This window comes from Staurois parvus, unplaced genomic scaffold (assembly GCF_062004578.1).
Source record: "Staurois parvus isolate SC_StPar_1 unplaced genomic scaffold, SC_StPar_1.0 ptg000223l, whole genome shotgun sequence".
NCBI lineage: Eukaryota > Metazoa > Chordata > Amphibia > Anura > Ranidae > Staurois > Staurois parvus.
Window position 1 is genome coordinate 787317 of NW_028318019.1, and position 24802 is coordinate 812118.

Sequence of the window (24802 nt, forward strand, 5' to 3'; positions counted from 1 at the left end):
ACGGAAGAGACAAGTGTCCATCCAGACATTACAAATTCTGGACCTATGTGATTTAACACAGTGATTTCCTTTGTCAGCGCCATCTAGTGGTCATAATGCAGTATTTTCCTGAAATACCTCCATCAGTAAAAGTCACAGAATATGAAATGATGGTCCCTATTTGGAGCCAATGATCATATGAAATAAAATGTGGCCAAAAGACGTCACAGCCGGGTGAATGCCGGTCACATTTATTAAACTTTTATTTAATAGATCTAAAAGTGTTTGTGAAATCTCCCACCACAAAATATACTCAGCCAATCACAGGGCAGGACTCCATTTTTATTCTTCTCCTGCCATCAATGGCCGACCTGGTCCCACACTTCATCCATGTCTCTGGGGACCTCTGATCTCATGAACTGTTTCTTCCATGATGAAGATCAGCCATGGAGTATATCTGAGGTGTATATCAGGGTGTGCTTCTTCCCCACATGAGAGCTGGGATGTCCAGCAACATTCATCTAGAAGACATTTCCCACACTCAAGGCAGTAATACACCTCCAGGGTTGTGTGGGACCCCTGATGTACAGGAAAACAGGACTTCAGTGAGGAACATTTCCCTCACTCAGGACAGGAAAGTGGCTTCTTCCCCGTGTGAGATCTCTGATGTCTGGAACGACTGGACTTGTCTGAAAAACATTTCCCGCACTCAGGACAGGCATATGGCTTCTCCTCCATATGAGATCTCTGATGTCTGTAAAGATGGGCCTTCTGTGAAAAACATTTCCCACACTCAGAACAAGAATATGGCTTCTCCCCCGAATGAGATCTCTGATGTGTGACACGTTTTGATTTTTCTACAAAACATTTCCCACACTCAGGACAGGAATAAGACTTCTCCCCCGTGTGAGATCTCTGATGTTTGGAAAGATAGGACTTCAGTGAAAAACATTTCCCGCACTCAGGACAGGAATAAGGCTTCTCCCCCGTGTGAGTTCTCTGATGTGTGTCAAGTTTTGATTTTCGTACAAAACATTTCCCACACTCAAGACAGGAATAAGGCTTCTCCCCCGTGTGAGTTCTCTGATGTGTGTCAAGTTTTGATTTTCGTACAAAACATTTCCCACACTCAGGACAGGAATAAGGCTTCTCCCCTGTGTGAGATCTCTGATGTCTATGAAGACTGGACTTATCTGAAAAACATTTCCCGCACTCAGAACAAGAATACGGCTTCTCCCCCGTGTGACATCTCTGATGACTGAAAAGATGGGACATCTGTGAAAAACATTTCCCGCACTCAGGACAGGAATACGGCTTCTCCCCCGTGTGAGATCTCTGATGTCCGTACAGACTGGACATATGTGAAAAACATTTCCCGCACTCAGGACAGGAATATGGCTTCTCTCCCGTGTGAGATCTTTTATGCACAATAAGATCTGATTTACGCAGGAAATCCTTCCCACACTCCGTACAAAAATATGGCTTCTCCCCCGTGTGAGATCTTATATGCTCATTAAGACCTGATTTACGCAGGAAATCCTTCCCGCACTCAGGACATGAATATGGCTTCTCCCCCGTGTGAGATCTCTGATGTTTGGAAAGATAGGACTTCAGTGAAAAACATTTCCCGCACTCAGGACAGGAATAAGGCTTCTCCCCCGTGTGAGATCTCTGATGTGTGTCAAGGTTTGATTTTTCTACAAAACATTTCCCACACTCAGGACAGGAAGAGGGCTTCTGCCCCGTGTGAGATCTTTGATGTATGTAAAGACTGGACTTGACTGAAAAACATTTCACGCACTCAGGACAGGAAAACGTCTTTTTCCCCATATGCAATCTCTGATGGGCAGAAAGATTGGACTTGTCTGAAAAGCATTTCCCACACTCAGGACAGGAATACGGCTTCTCCCCCGTGTGAGATCTTTCATGCACATTAATATGTGATTTACACCAGAACCCCTTCCCGCACTCAGTACAGGAGAAGCTCTTCCCTGTTGGAAGGCCGGCCCGGTCCCGCACAGTCTGAGGTTCCTCAGGATACGAGGAATCCGATGGTCCATCTACACTGGGTGGTGCCGGATGGACATTGGAGGGAGCCGGGTTTTCTCCTGGACTATACTGTGTGATGTCCTCATCTTCTACTTTCCAGTCTGGAGACAAAGTGAGACAATCCTCGGAGGTTTTCCTCATCTCCCGGCCATGGACTAAAATACAAAGAGGATTACTAGACAGGAGCTGATTGGTTCCCCCAAACCAGGACTCCGCCCACATCAGGCAGCTTGGTCTCTGAGGAGCTTAGAATTCCACCCTCAAGGGAACTAGGAAATGGCTCCTCTGATCTCCTACCAGGTCATTTCTTTATTCATGGACCTTAGTCAGAGAGTGAGGAAACAACCAGAACTGTCTTTTATAGGAGGGACAGTGATGAGGGGATTATAGGACGGGGGTCCCCACCCCCTCTATCACTCATCGCCATCTTCCCAACACAAGAAGTACTGCACATCCTTATTTAGTCCATGATTTAGTCATGAAGAACAGCGGGGCTGAGCCCCACCAGAGGTCAGAGAGTGAGGATGGGGGGAGAACAACCAAGATGAAGACTGGACTGATCCTGAAAACCACCATCATTGGGGTATTGACTCCTCCCTCATTATCACTTTCTGTTATAGGGTCCAAAGTTGGAGGATGTTATCACATTATTATCACCATGTAAAAGTCTGTGCTCCAATCACATCATCCGATATAAAATGTCCAGCTGGGAGGAAATGGGTGTAATAAGAGAATCCATATTATGTGTATATATAGCAGTGGGGGGAGGGGGAGAGCAGAAGTCAGGAGTATGTAATGTACAACATAGAATATATAGTGCAGGGGTCAGGAGTATATAATGTACAACATACAGTATATAGTGCAGGGGTCAGGAGTATGTAATGTACAACATAGAGTATATAGTGCAGGGGTCAGGAGTATGTAATGTACAACATAGAGTATATAGTGCAGGGGTCAGGACTATGCAATGTACAACATAGAGTATATAGTGCAGGGGTCAGGAGTATGTAATGTACAACATAGAGTATATAGTGCAGGGGTCAGGAGTATGTAATGTACAACATAGAGTATATACTGCAGGGGTCAGGAGTATGTAATGTACAACATAGAGTATATAGTGCAGGGGTCAGGAGGATGTAATGTACAACACAGAGTATATAGTGCAGGGTCAGGAGTATGTAATGTACAACACAGAGTATATAGTGCAGGGGTCAGGAGTATGTAATGTACAACAGAGTATATAGTGCAGGGGTCAGGAGTATGTAATGTACAACATAGAGTATATAGTGCAGGGGTCAGGAGAATGTAATGTACAACATAGAGTATATAGTGCAGGGGTCAGGAGTATGTAATGTACAACAGAGTATATAGTGCAGGGGTCAGGAGTATATAATGTACAACATAGAGTATATAGTGCAGGGGTCAGGACTATGTAATGTACAACATAGAGTATATAGTGCAGGGGTCAGGACTATGTAATGTACAACAGAGTATATAGTGGAGGGGTAAGGAGTATGTAAAGTACAACAGAGTATATAGTGCAGGGGTCGGGATTATGTAATGTACAACAGAGTATATAGTGCAGGGGTCGGGATTATGTAATGTACAACAGAGTATATAGTGCAGGGGTCAGGAGTATGTAATGTACAACATAGAGTATATAGTGCAGGGGTCAGGAGTATGTAATGTACAACATAGAGTATATAGTGCAGGGGTCAGGAGTATGTAATGTACAACATAGAGTATATAGTGCAGGGGTCAGGAGTATGTAATGTACAACATAGAGTATATAGTGCAGGGGTCAGGAGTATGTACAATATACAGTGGATATAAAAAGTCTGCACACCCCTGTTAAAATGTCATGTTTCTTTGATGTAAAAAAAATTAGACAAATAAAAATAATTTCAGAACTTTTTCCACCTTTAATGTGACCCATAAACTGTACAACAAACTGAAATATTTTAGGTGGGGGGAAGTAAAAATAAAAAAATAAATAATCTGGTTGCATAAGTGTACACACCCTTACACTAATCCTTTGTTGAAGCCCCTTTTGATGTGATTCCAGCACTCAGTCTTTTTGGGGAGGAGTCTATCAGCACCGCACATCCTGACTTGGCAATATTTGCCCGCTCTTCCTTGCTGAAACACTCCAAATCTGTCAGATTGCGTGTCATCTCCTGCGCACAGCCCTCTTCTGATCACCCCACAGATTGTCCATCGGATTCAGGTCTGGGCTCTGGCTGGGCCATTCCAAATCTTCCATCTTCTTCTGGTGAAGCCGTTCCTTTGTGGATTTGGATGGATGCTTTGGGTGGTTGTCATGCTGAAAGGTGAAGCTCCTCTTTGTTCAGCTTTCTAGCAGAAGCCGGAAGATTTTGTGCCGATATTGACTGGTATTTGGAACTGTTCATAATTCCCTCTACCTTGACTAAGGCCCCAGTTCCAGCTGAAGAAAAACAGCCCCAAAGCATGATGCTGCCACCACCATGCTTCACAGTGGGTATGGTGTTCTTCTGGTGGTGTGCAGTGTTGTTTTTGTGCCAAACATATCTTTTGGAATTAAGGCCAAAGAGTCCAACCTTGGTGTCATCAGACCAGAACACATCTCTCCACATGCTTCTGGGAGACTTCAGATGTGTTTTTGTAGAATGTAGCCGGGCTTGGATGGTTTTCTTCCTAAGAAAAGGCTTCCATCTTCCACTCTACCCCATAGACCAGACATATGAAGAACACGGAGATTGTTGTCACATGGACCACACAGCCAGGACTTGCCACATATTCCTGCAGCTCCTTTCATGTTGCTGTAGGCCTCTTGGCCGCCTCCCAGACCAGTTTTCTTCTCGTCTTTTCATCCATTTTGGAGGGACGTCCAGTTCTCGGTGATGTCACTGTTGGTGATGTCACTGTTGGTGATGTCACTGTTGGCGATGTCACTGTTGGTGAGGTCACTGTTGCACCATATTCTCTCCACTTGATGATGACTGTCTTCCCTGTGTTTCATGGTATATTTAATGCCTTGGGAATTCTTTTGTAACCTTCTCCTGACTGATACATTTTAACAATGAGATCCCTCTGATGCTTTGGAAGCTCTCTGCATATCATGGCTTTTGCTATAGGATGTGACTAAGAAAATGTCAGGAAAGACCGGCTAGAACAGCTGAACTTTATTTGGGGTTAATCAGAGGCACTTTATATGATGGCGGGTGTGTACTGACTCCTATGTAACATGATTGTGATTGCTTCATTCTGAACACAGCTACAACCCCAGTTATAAGAGGGTGTGCACACTTATGCAATTACATTATTTTAGTATTTTTTGTTGACTTCCCCTCTAAAAGATTTCAGTTTGTTTTTCAATTGAGTTGTACAGTTTATAGATCACATTAAAGGTGGAAAGGTTCTGAAATTTGTTATCTTTGTCTCTTTGTTTACATCACAGAAACCTGACATTTTAACAGGGGTGTGTAGACTTTGTATATCCACTGTAGAATATATAGTGCAGGGGTCAGGAGTATGTAATGTACAACATAGAGTATATAGTGCAGGGGTCAGGAGTATGTAATGTACAACATAGAGTATATAGTGCAGGGGTCAGGAGTATGTAATGTACAACATAGAGTATATAGTGCAGGGGTCAGGAGTATGTAATGTACAACATAGAGTATATAGTGCAGGGGTCAGGACTCATATTCTTATTCAGTAATTAAAGGTCCTTAAAGAGTGGCTTGCCTCCCATCTCCTGAGACTGCACTCAGTGACTTGGGTCTTAGACACTACAGACATATCCCTCCACAGCCAGCAGATAACAGAGAAGGTCCCCTGGAAGAGTCAGGCACAAGGCAGGAGACCCCAGTCACATGTCCTGGGTGCTACATTATGCAATGCTTATAGGAAAAATCAACATTTTGCTGCCAGCTGAACCCCAGAACCTCCATAAATCCAGTCTAGAGACATAAATTGTGTCTGCAGCACAGAGAAGGAAGATTATCCCAGAGAAATCCAGGAATACAGGACGGGGAACACAGCTCAGGAAAGTGACCAGGGGATTACAGGCTGATATCACCCAGTCCCCGCCCTACTCTGGACCAATCAGTGAGCAGTATGGGTGGAGGAATGGATTTAGTGTTCATGACCCACCTGTGCTGATCTCTGTAGGAGTGTCCTCCTCTATAAATGTCCCCGTTATTCCATCCTCCTCCATAGACTGCTGATCATCCCTCACATACGCCTCTTCTTCTTCTGCTTTCACCTCAAATTCTATATCGATTGGATCTCCACTCTAAATCAAGGAAATTAGAGAGAATATCACATAAAAAATCTACACATCTTCTCTACAAGTCCATGTTCTAGATGCTCCATCCCACCAACCTTGCAATGGTGAGGGATGGTGTGACCTTCCTGTGTGGAATCCCGGGAATACAGAGGACGGGGACATCTCTCTGGTGGGTTCCTGGTATTAGGTGGCTCCATCATATCCTTGTGTCCTTCTGAAAACTCCTCCATCACTCCATACTCCTCATCCTCCTCTTTATACTCTTCTTTAACATCAATATTCTCATCCCCGAGGATTCCACTCTGAAAGATATAATAAAACATTCATTGTAACAAACATGCTGTGTATAAATCACAACTACCAATAATTGTCATCATCTACCTGATGATGGTGAGGGATGGTGTGACCTTCCTGTGTGGAATCCCGGGAATACAGAGGACGGGGACATCTCTCTGGTGGGTTCCCATGACTGGATCCATCTGTAGGAAACACACACACTGACTGAATCCATTGTTTCTATGTGTTTATCAGATGATGGGGGATCTAGGTGGATCCTCCGTACTGCTCTCTCCTTTACAATAAAGTCTCCTCTTACCCGGTGATGTGAGGGGCGGCTGATTGTCCATCATGACGTCCTTGTAGAGATCCTTGTGTCCTTCTAAATACTCCCACTCCTCCATGGAGAAATAGACAGTGACACCCTGACACCTTATAGGAACCTGACACACACAATGATACAGTCACCATCCAGACACATCCCTTGTCTGTTACTGGAGAATGTCCCAGAATTCCCGGCACCGCTCACCTCTCCTGTCAGCAGCTCCATCATCTTCTTGGTGACTTCTAGAATCTTCTGCATGTTGTGTCTCTCAGGGTTTAGGGAGTCACATGGAGGCACTGTGATGGTCATATGATCACCTGACTTCAGAAGAGGAAATCTCTGTATTGAGGAACCAATAGGAATATCATGTTAGATTCCCAGAATCCTCCTCACCTCTCCGGTCAGGTCTGTGTTTATTAATAGAGATAAGAGTGATGTCATGTGACCTCCCAGAATCCTCCTCACCTCTCCGGTCAGGTCTGTGTTATTAATAGAGATAAGAGTGATGTCATGTGACCTCCCAGAATCCTCCTCACCTCTCCGGTCTGGTCTGTGTTTTATTAATAGAGATGAGAGTGATGTCATGTGACCTCCCAGAATCCTCCTCACCTCTCCGGTCAGCAGGTAGATGATCTCCAGGGTGAGGTTTAGTATCTTCTCAGTCATGTGACTCCGGTCCTCCTCCATCCTCATTGGTGCCATCATGTGATCTATACAGGTCTCCTTGTAGACGGATAACTTTGGGAAATGAAAGTAAGAATGATTTGGATGGTATTGGTCACACAATAATAGGATGTGGATGTGAGGGGGGAATAGGAGGGTTGCTGGACATTGAAGAACTACTTCCCCCATGGAAAGACATTTAATCTGAACTGTTTAGTATTTGCTACATCTTGGAGGTCCTGGCACTATCTTGACCTTCCAGATCAGAAATCCCCTTTTCTCTGTTGGGTTTGTTTGGTCTCTGAACTGGTTTTGATGAGTATTAGATCTGCAGACAAGGAATGATAAATCTGATCCTTCCTATGACTTGTTTGCTCTGAGGCAGTGCTGTGAGGTCAATGTCGGCTCATCATGATGTCCAGGAAGGGGAACTTGATGACTTTTGGCCAGAGTTGCTGACTTTAATAGCCAGAACTTTGACTGCAAGGCTCCAATCTCTAGCAGCCTGCTGACTGACAGGAGTGATGTCACTGTCACTCTCTGCAATAAGAGAAGAGATTGGATTGGATAGCAGGAGGATGCTAATGGTGTAATAGAGGGGGAGGAGTCTGTTCTCTTCCCTCCAATGACAGCCCATCGTGGGTAGGAGGAGAACAACATAAGAGAGGGGTTAGTTCTCTTCATTGCCAAGTATACTGTAGTATCCAGGACATTGTACAGAGTGGTGGTGGCTTCCTGAGACTCTGAATTCCAGCTCCGGGCACTGCCAGAGCCTGCATAACAGGAAGCTATTGGAATGTCTCCTAAAGATGTATAGCACTGACCCCTGACTACCTTTTAGTTGATAATGCACCAACAGACCTCCTCTAAGAATAAGTACCCACCAAGGGGGGAAAGACCGCCCTCCTTCATTCCACTTGGTATACTGGAAAATAATGAGATGGTAAGAAGGTGAAGGTTGTCTTCCTTTCCTGATAGGAGTTCTGTAAGGAGGTCTGGAAAGTAAATACAGCAATGTAAGGGGCTCTATGCTCCATACTCCTGACCCCGGCACTCCATCATTGTGTTGGCTGCATAGTGTAATGATTGCCCATTGGCTGCCTGTGTAGTGTCATCATTGCCCTTTGTAGGCCATGTATGGTCAGGATGGTCCTTGTCTTGTCTATTTATTGTTAGTGCTGTTTGTTTAGAGGACCATATTACTAGAATTTATCTCCACAATGAGGAGAATGTTCCGGCCCCGGAAGTGGGGGAATGTTCTGCCCCTGAAGGGGTTCATCTGGGTTCCCACACTATATATGTGTGTATCATCATCTGCTGGAGATAAAAGACGTCACAGTGACTATGGAGGAAGAGGACGGACATGACTATGGAGGAAGAGGACGGACATGACTATGGAGGAAGAGGACGGACGTGACTATGGAGGAAGAGGACGGACGTGACTATGGAGGAAGAGGACGGACGTGACTGTGGAGGAAGAGGACGGACCTGACTATGGAGGAAGAGGACGGACCTGACTATGGAGGAAGAGGACGGACGTGACTATGGAGGGAGAGGACGGACATGACAATGGAGGAAGAGGACGGACGTGACTATGGAGGAAGAGGACGGACGTGACTATGGAGGAAGAGGACGGACGTGACTATGGAGGAAGAGGACGGACGTGACTATGGAGGAAGAGGACGGACATGATGGGGGGTTACTGGGTGTAAATAGGAAATAACAACTTATTACCTCCTCTGCTGCCACTTCCACAAATGTCTCCGATCTGCTTCCTCCCAACTCACCTCTGGGAATGTCCTGCCTGTACCTGACATCACTTCCTGTCTGTATTCCATGGAGACTTCCTGTCTGAGGAGAAATGAGATCACCATCTTGTGGATTTCATAGGAACTGCAGCCCCGAGAAACATCCCCTAATAACCATTCCAGCATTGTATCTACCTTACAGAGATACCAGGGAAGATCAAAAAGAACTAAAAAAAGTAAGAAACAATAAACCTAACTCTTATGCAACCAACTGTTTATATAATATATTTTACTACAGATAGAAAAGTCTTAAAGACACAGAACACAAGATAAAAACAAAATACATAATAAAATAGAAACCTCCAAAACAGATCTTTTTGGGTAAAAAAATACATCCTAAAGCATAAAAATATATCTCAATCCACTGATAATGAAGATGTTAGACATAAATGACAAGGATGTAATGGTCACAGAGGAATGGTGGTGGAGATCTCTCACAGTAAGAACACTTCCTTGAATGGTTCTATAAATAAAGAATGAATCCTGGAGGGAATAAAGCTGTAAAGCAATAACTAATATATAAACTTGGCCATCCACTTCATCCATAAAGACATTGTGATTGAAGATCTTCTAGATCACATAGAAGGAGGACTCATCCATGATTTCATACATTTGTTTGGAAGGATAGAACAATCCTCAGAAGGGAACATGTAGGATGACAGGAAAGGCTCCTGACTGGTGAGATCCTCCAAACATAATGATGACATCCATGAACTGGAGCGAGCTCGTTGGGGTGATAAAGCCAATCTGGAAACACTGTGTAGACGTTCTCCAAGAACTCAGCACACTCCAGGTGTGGAGAAAGTCTCCAGGTGGGTTTAGTCTGTCATTTATCATAGGTAGAAATGTCCACACATGGACTTCCACAGGGACCCCCAGACTACATATAGAACTTGTACATTGTCCCCAGGTCTCCAGGTGGGTTTAGCCTGTCATTTATCATAGGTAGACATGTCCACACATGGACTTCCACAGGGACCCCCGAGACTACATATAGAACCTGTACAGTGTCCCCTGTAATGAACTGCTTCCCACCAGGCCTATAGCAGAATGACAGCTGAGCGGGATCTCTCCCATCCTGGGTGGACATCATATGAAGTCCTCCAAGTCTAGTGGCTCTGCTGTATCTTGATATGTCACCTGCTGTGTCCACTAGATGACAGATCATTGTACCAGGCCAGCCCAGTACCATGTGATTGCTATGACCAATCACAGTGATCACATGACAGTTGTACACAATGAATGGCTTTCATTCATTGTGTACTATTGTGATGATCTCTGTGATTTGTCACTGGCTCACTACCTCTACTGGAAATTTACACCAAGCATCAACTACTCTTTCAGTAAAATAATACTTTCTAAGATTAGTTGTGAACTTTCCTCCAGTTAGTTGGAGGTCATGTCTCGTGTTCTTCATTTTGGTTTCATATTGAAAATCCTGCCCTCCTGAACCTTATTCACTCCCTTGTTGTATGTAAAGGTTTCAGTCATGTCTCCCCTTTCCCTTCTCTCCTCCAGACTGGACATGTTACGTTCCAGAAGTCTCTCCTGATATCACTATTTGTATTCCCCGTCTCTGGACTCGTTCTATCTTATCAATACCTTTATGTAAGTGAGGTCTCCAGAACTGGACACAGTATTCTACATGAGGTTGCTGGTGACCCCTCTAGTGATAGATCTATATAGAGGAATCGGGACCTCCTTCCTCCTGCTGGTGACCCCTCTAGTGATAGAAAGATCTATATAGAGGAATCGGGACCTCCTTCCTCCTGCCGGTGACCCCTCTAGCGATATAAAGATCTATATAGAGGAATCGGGACCTCCTTCCTCCTGCCGGTGACCCCTCTAGTGATATAAAGATCTATATAGAGGAATCAGGACCTCCTTTCTCCTGACGGTGACCCCTCTAGTGATATAAAGATCTATATAGAGGAATCGGGACCTCCTTCCTCCTGCCGGTGACCCCTCTAGTGATATAAAGATCTATATAGAGAAATCAGGACCTCCTTCCTCCTGCTGGTGACCCCTCTAGTGATATAAAGATCTATATAGAGGAATCGGGACCTCCTTTCTCCTGCCGGTGACCCCTCTAGTGATATAAAGACCTATATAGGGGAATCGGGACCTCCTTCCTCCTGCCGGTGACCCCTTTAGTGATATAAAGATCTAAATAAGTACCCCAAATCCTTTTCTTCTGAAGTGCTGTCAAGCAACATAACCCCCAATGTTGTTTTCTCTGAAGGGATTATTTTTCCCTAGGTGCATTATGTTACATTTAGAAACATTGAACTGAAATTTCCACTTCTCTGACCAATCATCCAACAATGCCAGATCCTGTTCCATGTTACAGACACCTCCAGGGATATCCTCCTTATTACACACCTTGTGTGTCATCAGCAAAGAGACATCCCCTTACCCAACAACCCTTTACTTATATCCCTTACATATAGATTACATAGAACAGCTCCCAGTACAGAACCTTGGGGTACATCACTAGTGACTGCTCTCTGTTCTGAGTGATCCCCATTTACAACCACACTCTGGTATCTCTCCTTTAGCCAACTGCACATCCACTGAACCCCCCAAGGGCTAAGTCCTAGCTTGTCCAACTTCTGTATTAGATCATTATGTGGAACTGTATCACATGCCTTGCTGGAATCAAGATATTCTAAGTCCACAGCACCACCCTGGTCCAAAACATTGGTAATATAGTCAAAAAGTCCAATCAGATGAGTCTGCCATGATCTGCCCCCAGTAAAGCCATGCTGCTTTGGATCCAGCAAGTTGTGTGTTTCCAGATGATCAATGATCCTTCCTTTCAGGAGTGATTCCATTAACATGACTACCACCGATGTTAGACTCACTGGCCTGTAATTGCCGGCTTCTACCTTGCTGCCCTTCTTGGATGGAACACACTGTGCACTCCATTACATGAACAACATTGGGAGTTCTGCAATCATCATCTGATCAGGATACACAGGGATATGAGCCAATAGTAGATCAGCAGGTGCCTACAGGTTACCACCCCACAGGGATATGAGCCAATCGTAGATCATCAGGTGCCTACAGGTTACCAGTCCAAAGGGTTATGAGCCAATCATAGATCAGCAGGTGCCTACAGGTTATCACCCCACAGGGATATGAGCCAATCGTAGATCAGCAGGTGCCTACAGGTTACCACCCCACAGGGTTATGAGCCAATCGTAGATCACCAGGTTGTCGGAACTGTTCTGGGCTCACAGAATGAAACAGGAAGGCTGAACTTATCATCTCTACATGGACATGCTGGAAGCCATTTTGTTCTGTATATTCTATTTCATGGTTTCTGAACACAGATTCTAAGAGCATTCCAAGGTGGTTACAGCTTATGTTCCCAGGTTATAAATCTGCGGGGAGGTATGGTGGGATCAGACGGCTACAAGATGAAGACTAGACATGACACCAAGTGGTAAGATAAATGGATGAGTCCATGTCTAGATTGAACAAAGGACACAAGAACTGGTCACAATGATTATTTCCCATGATCCTCTGGAAAGAGTGCATATTATACCTTACATTGTATATGGTGTTATTATTATGTGACAGGAATATCTGATCCAAAAATGTCACTTGTATTATTATTAGTATTACATGAAGTGAATGCTTGCTTACTTATGTCATCCAGGTTTATATTACTATATTCCATTTCCACATACATATATTTATATGAAATGGTTTAACAATGAATACATATTGATATATTGGGGATATTATGTTTGTAACATTATAAAGTATCAGTTTGAGTTCATTGTATGACAACGTTGTTATGTTACAGAAGACGTGAGATAAGAAGTCTCAGTATAATGACCTCATCTTTTTGTAGGATATTTAGGTAGATTTGTTTTCTTTTCCAGAATCACTTAATTAATACATTACTTGATATATATTACTAGATTTTTTTTCTCCAGAATCACTTAAAGTGGTTGTAAACCCAAATATTTAAAAAAATTTACTTTTTGCCATAAATGAATACATTTTAATGTAAACATCCATACAGCTGTGAGCGTACTGCAGAAAAATGCTCCTTTAGCTTGTCTCAGCCCTCCAAAAACTGCTGGTCTGTGGGCGTGGCTTAGGACCAGAGAATAGTAGGCGGAGATATGATGTCACACAATCCCCCAGTTATACCCCCCTCCATCCTCGGCTCAAGAACAATCACTGGTGCTGATGAGTGCTGAGTTGTGGATCTTGTGAAGGCAGAGACCAGCATGGAGAGGACACCCCCTCCCCCACCCCTTGCAGTGTATTACATGGAGGCTCATACTGGTCTCATCCTCAGCACAGCCTGTCACTCACAGGAGAAGGGGAGTGGTGACACCATATTTCTGCTGGTGTCAGATTTATTCTGCTCAGAAGATCAGGTGGGATGTCTGGAGAAAGGGATTGCTTCAAGATACCAGACTAAGCTGAATGGCTCAGTAAAGGTAAAATCTACCCAACTGCAGGATTAGACAGATTTGTGTTTTTTAGGTTTACAACCACTTTCAGTAATACATTATTAGCAGTGACATGGGTACCAGTCTGTGTGACACCAAACCTGGCAGAAAAGCAGTTCTCTCTAATGTAGTCATGTCCTTACCAGCCGAGGTTAAAGGTCAACCCTTGTCATGTTCCAGAAGACGTGTCAGAGAATTCCTCATCCTATACTGCCCCCTTCAGGTCCCTGAAATCAATTAGTAGAGAAAATAGCACCTAGTCTGACGTCATTGTGAGGAGAGATAAGCTTTGCCCGCCTAGGTTTTATTTGGAGGGATAAAAGTGAGAGACGGACAGAGAAGAGGACACACATCACAAAACAAGACCCCACAAGACAGGAGACAAGGGACAACAGACGGACACAGACACCCCCTGAAGTGAGCACTGAAAGCTGACATCACTGACACCATACAGTCCATATTGGGAACTAGAACTTTCATTTTCCTCAGATAACTTGTACTCCCCTTATATCTCCAGATACATTGTTTAGTCCGATAACGGTTCTGGTGAGCACAGGAGGTGATGTGACGTCATTTTACCTGCAGTATAAATTATCATTTCACTCCTCTGGGGAAGATTGATTTTACATATCCCTGAAGCTGATACTGGCTTCTAGTCAATGGTTTATCCGGATGTATACAGTATATATATGACAAGGTAGACTACTTCATGTAACATTACATCTTCATCTCAGATTGTAAGCGGATTGGATTGGCCTGTGTATGGGATTCCAGATCAAGTCATGGCAAGGTACACGTTGAGCGTTGAATATCTGGGTGTAGAGAGATCACGGGGGGGATTTGTATATCTGTTGTCACATGTTGCTGAGTTACTGATTTCTTACACGACATTTCCAGACAGTTGGATGTAATTCATTAATATTTGGAAGTAATTGCTGGCTTGTATTTCTCCCCATTATTGTGGATTAGATCATTGTACTGTTATCTTGTATTGTTTATTATTTATCATCACCTATTATATTTCATCCCCATTTTGTACTGATTTATATTATTAATAAATATATATTTTTGCACATTATTGTGTTTTATTTTGTCTTCCAATTATCACAAATACAGAACTGGGATGTCGGTTACTTTGTGAGAATTAGTAGGGAATCTCCTTCATTCCAGATCCCGCCTGTTTCCATGAATTGTATACGGATTATTTCCTCACAGATAAAGTTCTGACAATTTGTACCGTTCTGGTGTTTTTGATCCTCAGAAATGAGATCTGCCGTCATCAGACATGATGGATTTTCAGACATCTATCCCATAGTTTGTAGACTCTATAACTCTCCTACACACTGAATCATAGACACTGATTGGGGTTATTGTACCCAAGAAATGGCGCAGAATACACCTTTGTCTACATTTATAAGGAAAGACGATTTATTTGTAAAAACAAGAAACAAGAAAAATGGTAAAAAGTGTTTAAATACCACCAAAATAAATATCTATTTGTGTGAAAAACAATGACAAAAATATAATTTGGGTACAATGTTGCATGACTGTGTAATTGTCATTCAAAGTGTGAGAGTGCTGATAGTTACCAGTCAGCCTGGGCAGGAAGGGGGGGGGGGAAGTGTCCGGTATACAGGAGGTAGAAATATTTATTTTTAAACTGACCTCCAAGTGTTTGTGAAATCTCCCACCACAAAATGTACTCAGCCAATCATAGGGCAGGACTCCATTTTTATTCATCTCCTGCTATCAATGGTCAAACCGGTCCCACACTTCATCCATGTCTTTGGGGACCTCTGATCTCCTTATGGACTGTTTCTTCCATGATGAAGATCAGCCATGGAGTATATCTGAGGTGTATATCAGGGTGTGCTTCTTCCCCACATGAGAGCTGGGATGTCCAGCAACATTCACCTAGAAGACATTTCCCGCACTCAAGGCACTAATACACCTCCAGGGTTGTGTGGGACCCCTGATGTAGAGGAAGACAGGACTTCAGTGAGGAATATTTCCCTCACTCAGGACGAGAATACGGCTTTTCTCTGTTTGAGATCTCTGATGTCTGTAAAGATCCGACTTCCGTAAAAAACATTTCCCACACTTAGGACAGAAATGTGGCTTCTCCCCCGTGTGAGATCTCTGATGTGCGTAAAGATTGGACTTCCGTGAAAAACATTTCCCACACTCAGGACAGGAATACGGCTTCTCCCCTGTGTGAGATCTCTGATGTGTGCAAAGACTGGACTTATCTGAAAAACATTTCCAGCACTCAGAACAGGAATATGGCTTCTCCCCTGTGTGAGATCTCTGATGTTTGTAAAGATTGGACTTCTGTGAAAAACATTTCCCGCACTCAGGACAGGAATACGGCTTCTCCCCCGTGTGAGATCTATTATGCACATTAAGATGGTATTTATAATAGAACCACTTCCCACACTCAGTACAGGAGAAGCTCTTCCCTGTTGTAAGGCCGGCCCGGTCCCGCACAGTCTGAGGTTCCTCAGGATACAAGGAATCCGATGGTCCATCTACACTGGGTGGTGCCGGATGGACATTGGAGGGAGCCGGGTTTTCTCCTGGACTATACTGTGTGATGTCCTCATCTTCTACTTTCCAGTCTGGAGACAAAGTGAGACAATCCTCGGAGGTTTTCCTCATCTCCCGGCCATGGACTAAAATACAAAGACAGAGGATTACTAGACAGGAGCTGATTGGTTCCCCCAAACCAGGACTCCGCCCACATCAGGCAGCTTGCTTTCTGAGGAGCTTAAAATTCCACCCTCAAGGGAACTAGAAAATGGCTCCTCTGATCTCCTACCAGGTCATTTCTTTATTCATGGACCTTAGTCAGAGAGTGAGGAAACAACCAGAACTGTCTTTTATAGGAGGGACAGTGATGAGGGGATTATAGGACGAGGGTCCCCACCCCCTCTATCACTCATCGCCATCTTCCCAACACAAGAACTACTGCACTTCCTTATTTAGTCCATGATTTAGTCATGAAGAACAGCGGGGCTGAGCCCCCCCAGAGGTCAGAGAGTGAGGATGGGGGGAGAACAACCAAGATGAAGACTGGACTGATCCTGAAGACCACCATCATTGGGGTATTGACTCCTCCCTCATTATCACTTTCTGTTTAAGGGTCCAAAGTTGGAGGATGTTATCACATTATTATCACCATGTAAAAGTCTGTGCTCCAATCACATCATCCGATATAAAATGTCCAGCTGGAAGGAAATGGGGGGAACAAGAGAGAATCCATATTATGTGTATATATAGCAGTGGGGGAGGGGGAGAGCAGAAGTCAGGCGTATGTAATGTACAACATAGAGTATATAGTGCAGGGGTCAGGAGTATGTAATGTATAACATAGAGTATATAGTGCAGGGGTCAGGAGTATGTAATGTACAACATAGAGTATATAGTGCAGGGGTCAGGAGTATGTAATGTACAACATAGAGTATATAGTGCAGGGGTCAGGAGTATGTAATGTACAACAGAGTATATAGTGCAGGGGTCAGGAGTATGTAATGTACAACATAGAGTATATAGTGCAGGGGTCAGGAGTATGTAATGTACAACATAGAGTATATAGTGCAGGGGTCAGGAGTATGGAATGTACAACATAGAGTATATAGTGCAGGGGTCAGGACTCATAATATTGGTATTCAGTAATGAGTGGAAGCTTAAATGGTTACTGTAGACAAGTTGCAGAGATCCCACACCGCTGCCTCCCATCTCCTGAGACTGCACTCAGTGACTTGGGTCTGAGACACTACAGACATATCCCTCCACCCGGCACAGCCAGCAGATAACAGAGAAGGTACCCTGGGAGAATTGTTCTGTCAGAGATCTTACTGGACTCGTAGACATCTATGGTGAAAATGAACATTTTGCTGCCAGCTGAACCCCAGAACCTCCATAAATCCAGTCTAGAGACATAAATTGTGTCTGCAGCACAGAGAAGGAAGATTATCCGAGAGAAATCCAGGAATACAGGACGGGGAACACAGCTCAGGAAAGTGACCAGGGGATTACAGGCTGATATCACCCAGTCCCCGCCCTACTCTGGACCAATCAGTGAGCAGTATGGGTGGAGGAATGGATTTAGTGTTCATGACCCACCTGTGCTGATCTCTGTAGGAGTGTCCTCCTCTATAAATGTCCCCGTTATTCCATCCTCCTCCATAGACTGCTGATCATCCCTCACATACGCCTCTTCTTCTTCTGCTTTCACCTCAAATTCTATATCGATTGGATCTCCACTCTAAATCAAGGAAATGAGAGAAAATATCATCTGTAAAATATAAGGTCACATAAAAAAACTCCACACATTGTCTCTATGAATCCATGTTCTAGATTCTCCATCCCACCAACCTTGCAATGGTGAGGGATGGTGTGACCTTCCTGTGTGGAATCCCGGGAATACAGAGGACGGAGACATCTCTCTGGTGGGTTCCTGGTATTAGGTGGCTCCATCATATCCTTGTATCCTTCTGAAAACTCCTCCATCACTCCATACTCCTCATCCTCCTCTTTAAATTCTTCCTTAACAACAATATTATAATCCCCGAGGTTTCCACTCTGAATATATAATAAAAATGCCATCAATGGTAACAATGCAGATAATGTACAGATCCTAATGATACTATCAGTGATTGTTCCTCATCTACCTGATGATGGTGAGGGATGGTGTGACCTTCCTGTGTGGAATCCCGGGAATACAGAGGACGGGGACATCTCTCTGGTGGGTTCCCATGACTGGATCCATCTGTAGGAAACACACACACTGACTGAATCCATTGTTTCTATGTGTTTATCAGATGATGGGGGATCTAGGTGGATCCTCCGTACTGCTCTCTCCTTTACAATAAAGTCTCCTCTTACCCGGTGATGTGAGGGGCGGCTGATTGTCCATCATGACGTCCTTGTAGAGATCCTTGTGTCCTTCTAAATATTGATGTATATCATCAACATGTGTGTATCATCTGCTGGAGATAAAAGACATCATGGTGATTATGGAGGAAGAGGACGGACATGACTATGGACGAAGAGGATGGACATGACGGGGGGTTACTGGGTGTAAATAGAACATAACATCTTATTACCGTTTTATGACTGTAGTCTGTATCTGGTCTGTTTGAGAATCATCCCCCCCATTCATGTGATCCTTATCAGTTCCTAATTGGGGTGGAGATGAGTGCTCATTCGGCCATCTCCCTATAAATTTAGATCAGCTGATGGGGGAAGATCACTGATGGGGGGCACAGGCACTGATGGGGGAAGATCACTGATGGGGGGAACAGGCACTGATGGGGAAAGATCACTGATGGGGGGCACAGGCACTGATGGGGTGGCTGCTTTTGAGTGAGTTCTGCGTTGATGGAGTGCTAAGAAGCAGTTGAACTAAAGCAGCAGGAAGATACAACAAGAAACTCTCCTGCATGCTGGACAGACTGCAAGCAAACACCCCGGGAAACATCTCCTACAAGTCTGAGTCCCACTCCATATACCTTTTAATATGTCCCCTCTACTCCTCCTTTTCATATTACTTTCCTGTGTTCCAAAAATCTCACCCCTCTGCTCCACCCCAGAACTTGTACATCTCCCCCTCACTGCTACCATCTCCCTACTACTGCTCTCATCACCTCCTGCTGATACTTCACTCTCCTGCTGACCCAAACACCAGGACTGGAAGGCATGTGCGCTCATATACATCCCGCTCCCATGTTACTTTCCTCACCCTCCTTCTCCTAACCTCTGGGGATATCTCCCCAAACCCTGGTCCTCCACTATCTCACCCCCACACCAGGCATCCTCCTTCTTCTAACCTCTGGGGATATCTCCCCAAACCTTGGTCCTCCAGTATTTCACCCCCACACCAGGCACCCTCCTCCTTCTCCAAACCTCTGGGGATATCTCCCCAAACCCTGGTCCTCCACTATCTCACCCCCACACCAGGCATCCTCCTTCTTCTAACCTCTGGGGATATCTCCCCAAACCTTGGTCCTCCAGTATTTCACCCCCACACCAGGCACCCTCCTCCTTCTCCAAACCTCTGGGGATATCTCCCCAAACCCTGGTCCTCCAGTATTTCACCCCCACACCAGGCATCCTCTTTCATCCAGGAATAGCTGCAATCCCCTCAATTTAATATCAGTCCCCATGCTCACAAAAGCCACCTCCCCTTTTTCATGTGCGCTCTGGAATGCCCACTCTGTCTGTAATAATCTCACCTCTGTCCATGACCTTTTTGTCTCCCGCTCCCTTAACCTACTAGCAATTACAGAAACCTGCTTCCCCCGCAGCACTTTCCTATGGAGGCCTCCTCTGGACCCACTCACCCAGACCCAGTGGTCAGAAAGGTGGTGGGGTTGGTTTGCTTCTATCCCCACTGAGCACCTTTCAAGTCCTCCCTAACCCTCCCTCTCTATCCTTCTCTTCTTTCCAGACTCACTGCATCCGGCTGTTTTCTCCCATTCTCTGAGGATTGCAGTGATCTATCGTCCTCCTGGACCTGTGTCCCGCTTTCTTGATGATTTCTCCGCCTGGCTACCTTACTTTCTCTCCTCTGAGCTACCCGCTATCATTCTCAGAGATTTTACCATCCCTATTAATGTCAACAACCCGGCTACATCCCAACTCTTCAACATAACCTCATCTCTTGTATTAGCACAAGGTATACAGTCCTCCACTCACTCTGATGGGAATACATTAGTCCTTGTTTTCTCCCATCTTTGCACTCCCTACAACCTCATAAACACCCCCTTTCCTCTCTCTGATCACAATCTCATCACCTTCACAGTCTCCTCGTCTTCAAACACCTATCCCTCCAAGCAGAAAACAATTACCTGCAGAAACCTTCACAACTTGAACCCGGCTCCTTTCCACTCTGCAACTGACCAACTCTATGACAGAATCTCTCCCCTGTCCTGCCCTGACCTGGCCACTGCTGTCTACAACAGTTCACTATCATCCACATTAGACTCACTTGGTCCTCTAACAACACGAAGCATCAGGCCCCGACCATTACATCCGTGGCAGACTGACCACACCAGAAATGATTGTTGGAGTGATTGTTGGAGTGATTGTGGCATAAAACCAAATCCCAGCAAGCATTCACCCGATATAAATCTGCTTTCTTCACATACAATTCCTCCCTCCATGCTGCCAAACAAGACGACTTTGTCACTCTCATCAATACCTTGTCATCCAGTCCTCGTTTTCTCTTCTCTACTTTTAACTCTCTACTTTCTCCACCTCCACCCAGCACCTCACTCACTGCTCATGAGATTGCAAATCATTTCAAAAACAAGATTGATGCAATTCGTAGGGGCATCACCACTGCACAGACATCCATCCCACTTAGCATACCTTATACTAAACCTCCCTCAACACTTTCCTCTTCTGACCTCGCTACTACTGAAGAGGTCACTAAGGTTTTCTCAGAAGCCCGTCTCACCACCTGCCCCCTGGATCCTGTCCCCTCACAACTACTACGGTCACCCTCTTCTTCCATCCTATACTCCCTCACTCACATCTTCAATCTTTCCCTCTCTACTGGTGCCTTCCCCTCCCCTCTAAAGCATGCGCACATCACTGCCATACTTAACAAGCCCTCCCTGGACCCCACCAACCTGAACAACTTAAGACCCATCTCCCTGCTGCCATTTACCTCTAAACTTCTAGAACGCTTAGTCTACAATCACCTGAGCTCCCACCTCACTGACAATGACCTTCTTCACCCTTTACAGTCTGGCTTTCACTCACTACACTCCACTGAAACTGTCCTACTAAAACTCACTAATGATCTACACTCTGCTAAAACCAATGGCCACTGCTCTGTACTGATCCCAACCAATGGCCACTACTCTGCACCAATCCCAACCGATGGTCACTACTCCATACTCATCCCAGCCGATGGCCACTGCTCCGCACTCATCCCAGCCGATGGCCACTGCTCCGCACTCATCCCAGCCGATGGCCACTGCTCCGCACTCATCCCAGCCGATGGCCACTGCTCCGCACTCATCCCAGCCGATGGCCACTGCTCCGCACTCATCCCAGCCGATGGCCACTGCTCCGCACTCATCCCAGCCGATGGCCACTGCTCCGCACTCATCCCAGCCGATGGCCACTGCTCCGCACTCATCCCAGCCGATGGCCACTGCTCCGCACTCATCCCAGCCGATGGCCACTGCTCCGCACTCATCCCAGCCGATGGCCACTGCTCCGCACTCATCCCAACCAATGGCCACTACTCCGCACTCATCCCAACCAATGGCCACTACTCCATACTCATCCCAACCGATGACCACTACTCCGTACTGATCCCAACCGATGGCCACTACTCCGTACTCATCCCAGCCGATGGCCACTACTCCGTACTCATCCCAGCCGATGGCCACTACTCCGTACTCATCCCAGCCGATGGCCACTACTCCGTACTCATCCCAACCAATGGCCACTACTTCGTACTCATCCCAGCTAATGGCCACTACTCCATACTCTTACTACTTGACCCCCTCCTCCTCAAAAAACATTATCTTGGCCTCCAAGACTCTGCTCTCTCCTGGTTCTCCTCCTACCTATCGCAGCGCTCCTTCAGTGTTACCGATAACTCTGCCTCCTCCTCTTCACTCCCTCTCTCTGTAGGGGTCCCTCAAGGCTCTGTCCTTGGACCCCTTCTCTTCTCCATCTACACCTCCTCCCTTGGTCACTTGATAAACTACCATGGCTTTAAGTACCATCTCTATGCTGATGACACACAAATCTATCTTTCTACCCCTCACCTCGCCCCTTCAGTCTCCTCCTCACCTCACCCCTTCAGTCTCCTCTCGCATTACTAACCTACTAAGTGACATATCGGCATGGATATCACTCCACTTCCTCAAACTCAATCTTTCCAAAACTGAGCTCTTCGTATTCCCCCCAGCCCGTGCTCCCTCCCCTGACTTCTCCATCAAGATCAATAATACAACCATCAGCCCCTCCCCTCATGCCAGGGTACTAGGTGTAATCCTAGACTCCCATCTGTCCTTTCACCCCCAAATCCAATCACTGTCCAAATCTTTCAGACTTCACCTCCGCAACATCTCCAAGATACGCCCGTTCCTAACCTCGGAAACCACTAAGCAACTTATTCACTCCCTTGTTATATCTCGCCTTGACTATTGTAACTCCCTCCTCATTGGCCGACCTCATCGCAGGCTATCCCCTCTTCATTCTATCATGAATGCTGCTACCAGACTCATCCACCTTACTAACCGTTGTGTATCTGCCACCCCTCTCTGCCAATCCCTCCACTGGCCTCTACTCAGTGTCCTCTACCCCTCTCTGTCAATCCATCCACTGGCCTCCATTCAGTGTCCTCCACCCCTTTCTGCCAATTCCTCCACTGGCCTCAATTCAGTGCCCTCTACCCCTCTCTGCCAATCCCTCCACGGGCCTCCATTCAGTATCCTCTACCCCTTTCTGCCAATCCCTCCACTGGCCTCAATTCAGTGTCCTCCACCCCTCTCTGCCAATCCCTCCACTGCTCTCCATTCAGTGTCCTCCACCCCTCTCTGCCAATCCCTCCACTGCTCTCCATTCAGTGTCCTCCACCCCTCTCTGCCAATCCCTCCACTGGCCTCCATTCAGTGTCCTCCACCCCTCTCTGCCAATCCCTCCACTGCTCTCCATTCAGTGTCCTCCATGCCTCTCTGCCAATCCCTCCACTGGCCTCCATTCAGTGTCCTCCACCCCTCTTTGCCAATCCCTCCACTGCTCTCCATTCAGTGTCCTCCACCCCTCTTTTCCAATCCCTCCACTGGCTTCCCATTGCCCAACGGATAAAATTCAAAACACTAACAATAACATATAAAGCCATTTATAACTCTGCTCCAAATTACATCACCGATCTTGTCTCTAAATATCACCCAAACCATACTCTCTGCTCCCCGCAAGACCTCCTACTCTCTAGCTCCCTTGTCTCCTCCTCCCATGTTCATCTCTAGGACTTCCCCAGAGCTTCCCCCATCCTCTGGAACTCTCTACTCCAATTTATCAGACTATTGCCTACTCTATTCACTTTTAGGTGATCTCTGAAAACCTATCTCTTCAGGGAAGCCTCTCCTGCCCTCAGCTAATACTGGAATCTTCTACTCTTCCAATCAGTCCATCCCCCACAGTTACTACCTTTTGTACCACTAGCCCCTCCCTCTTAGATTGTAAGCTCCCAGGATCAGGCCCTCCTATCCCTCTTGTATTGATCTGTATTGTTGCTGTATTGTCTCCTGTTATATTGTAAAGCAATGAGCAAACTGTTGGTGCCATAAATCCTGTATAATAATAATTACCTCCTCTACTGCAACGTCCAGCAACCTCTCCGATCTCCTTCAGACCAAAGGGAACGTCTTATCTTTATTCCAGATCACTTCCTGTCTGTACCTGACATCACTTCCTGTCCGTATTCCATAGAGAAGTCCTGTCTGGGTAGTAGAAATGAGATCACCATCTTGTGGAATTCAGAGGAACTGCAGCCCCGAGAAATGTCCCCTAATAACCATTCCAGCATTGTATCTACCTTACAGAGATACCAGAGAAGTTCAAAAACAACTAAAAAATGTAAGAAACAATAAACCTAACTCTTATGCAACAAACTGTTTAAAAAATATATTTTACTACAGATAGAAAAGTCTTAAAGACACAGAACACAAGATAAAAACAAAATGCATAATAAAACAGAGACCTCTAAAATCTGACACACTACCCATAATGTCCCATCCTTCATATCAGAGAGAGACAGACTACCCAGAATGTCCTGTCCTTCATATCAGAGAGAGATAGACTACCCAGAATGTCCAATCCTCCATATCAGAGAGAGACAGACTACCCAGAATGTCCCATCCTTCATATCAGAGAGAGACAGACTACCCAGAATGTCCCATCCTTCATATCAGAGAGAGACAGA

General features: G+C 45.4%; 2 protein-coding genes across 3 annotated transcripts in view; both read right to left on the minus strand.

The window, feature by feature from the left end:
- Nucleotides 1-202: 202 nt before the first annotated feature.
- The window catches only part of LOC149460649 (uncharacterized), a 60389-nt gene continuing 35789 nt past the window's right edge, over nucleotides 203-24802 (minus strand). Inside the window, exons 5-6 of the mRNA XM_089679412.1 lie at nucleotides 15850-16560; nucleotides 203-2265 (exon numbers count right to left, since the gene is read on the minus strand). Coding sequence (XP_089535538.1) covers nucleotides 601-2265; nucleotides 15850-16560 — 2376 coding nt within the window. The 3' untranslated portion in view covers nucleotides 203-600. The remainder of the gene's footprint in view (nucleotides 2266-15849; nucleotides 16561-24802) is intronic.
- LOC149460650 (uncharacterized) lies at nucleotides 17953-24272 on the minus strand. 2 transcript variants are annotated; one of them, XM_089679389.1, is made up of 5 exons: nucleotides 24189-24272; nucleotides 18736-18839; nucleotides 18522-18619; nucleotides 18226-18432; nucleotides 17953-18115 (listed from the first exon to the last, which is right to left on the minus strand). In XM_089679389.1, exons 2-5 carry the CDS (start codon nucleotides 18767-18769, stop codon nucleotides 17963-17965), a joined length of 492 nt encoding a protein of 163 aa, XP_089535515.1. In that variant the 5' UTR covers nucleotides 18770-18839; nucleotides 24189-24272; the 3' UTR covers nucleotides 17953-17962. The 2 variants fall into 2 exon arrangements, with proteins under 2 accessions (XP_089535515.1, XP_089535516.1); XM_089679390.1 differs by having other exon boundaries at nucleotides 18736-18836; nucleotides 24189-24271.

Bases quoted from the DNA above. Each gene is read 5' to 3' on its own strand.
- LOC149460650 (XM_089679389.1), bottom strand. From the start codon at position 18,769: ATGATGGACAATCAGCCGCCCCTCACATCACCGG. The intron at 18,620-18,735 runs GTAAGAGGAGAC...TGTTTCCTACAG, and splicing joins GCCGCCCCTCACATCACCGG to ATGGATCCAGTCATGGGAAC. The intron at 18,116-18,225 runs GTTGGTGGGATG...TCCTTGATTTAG, and splicing joins CCATCCCTCACCATTGCAAG to AGTGGAGATCCAATCGATAT.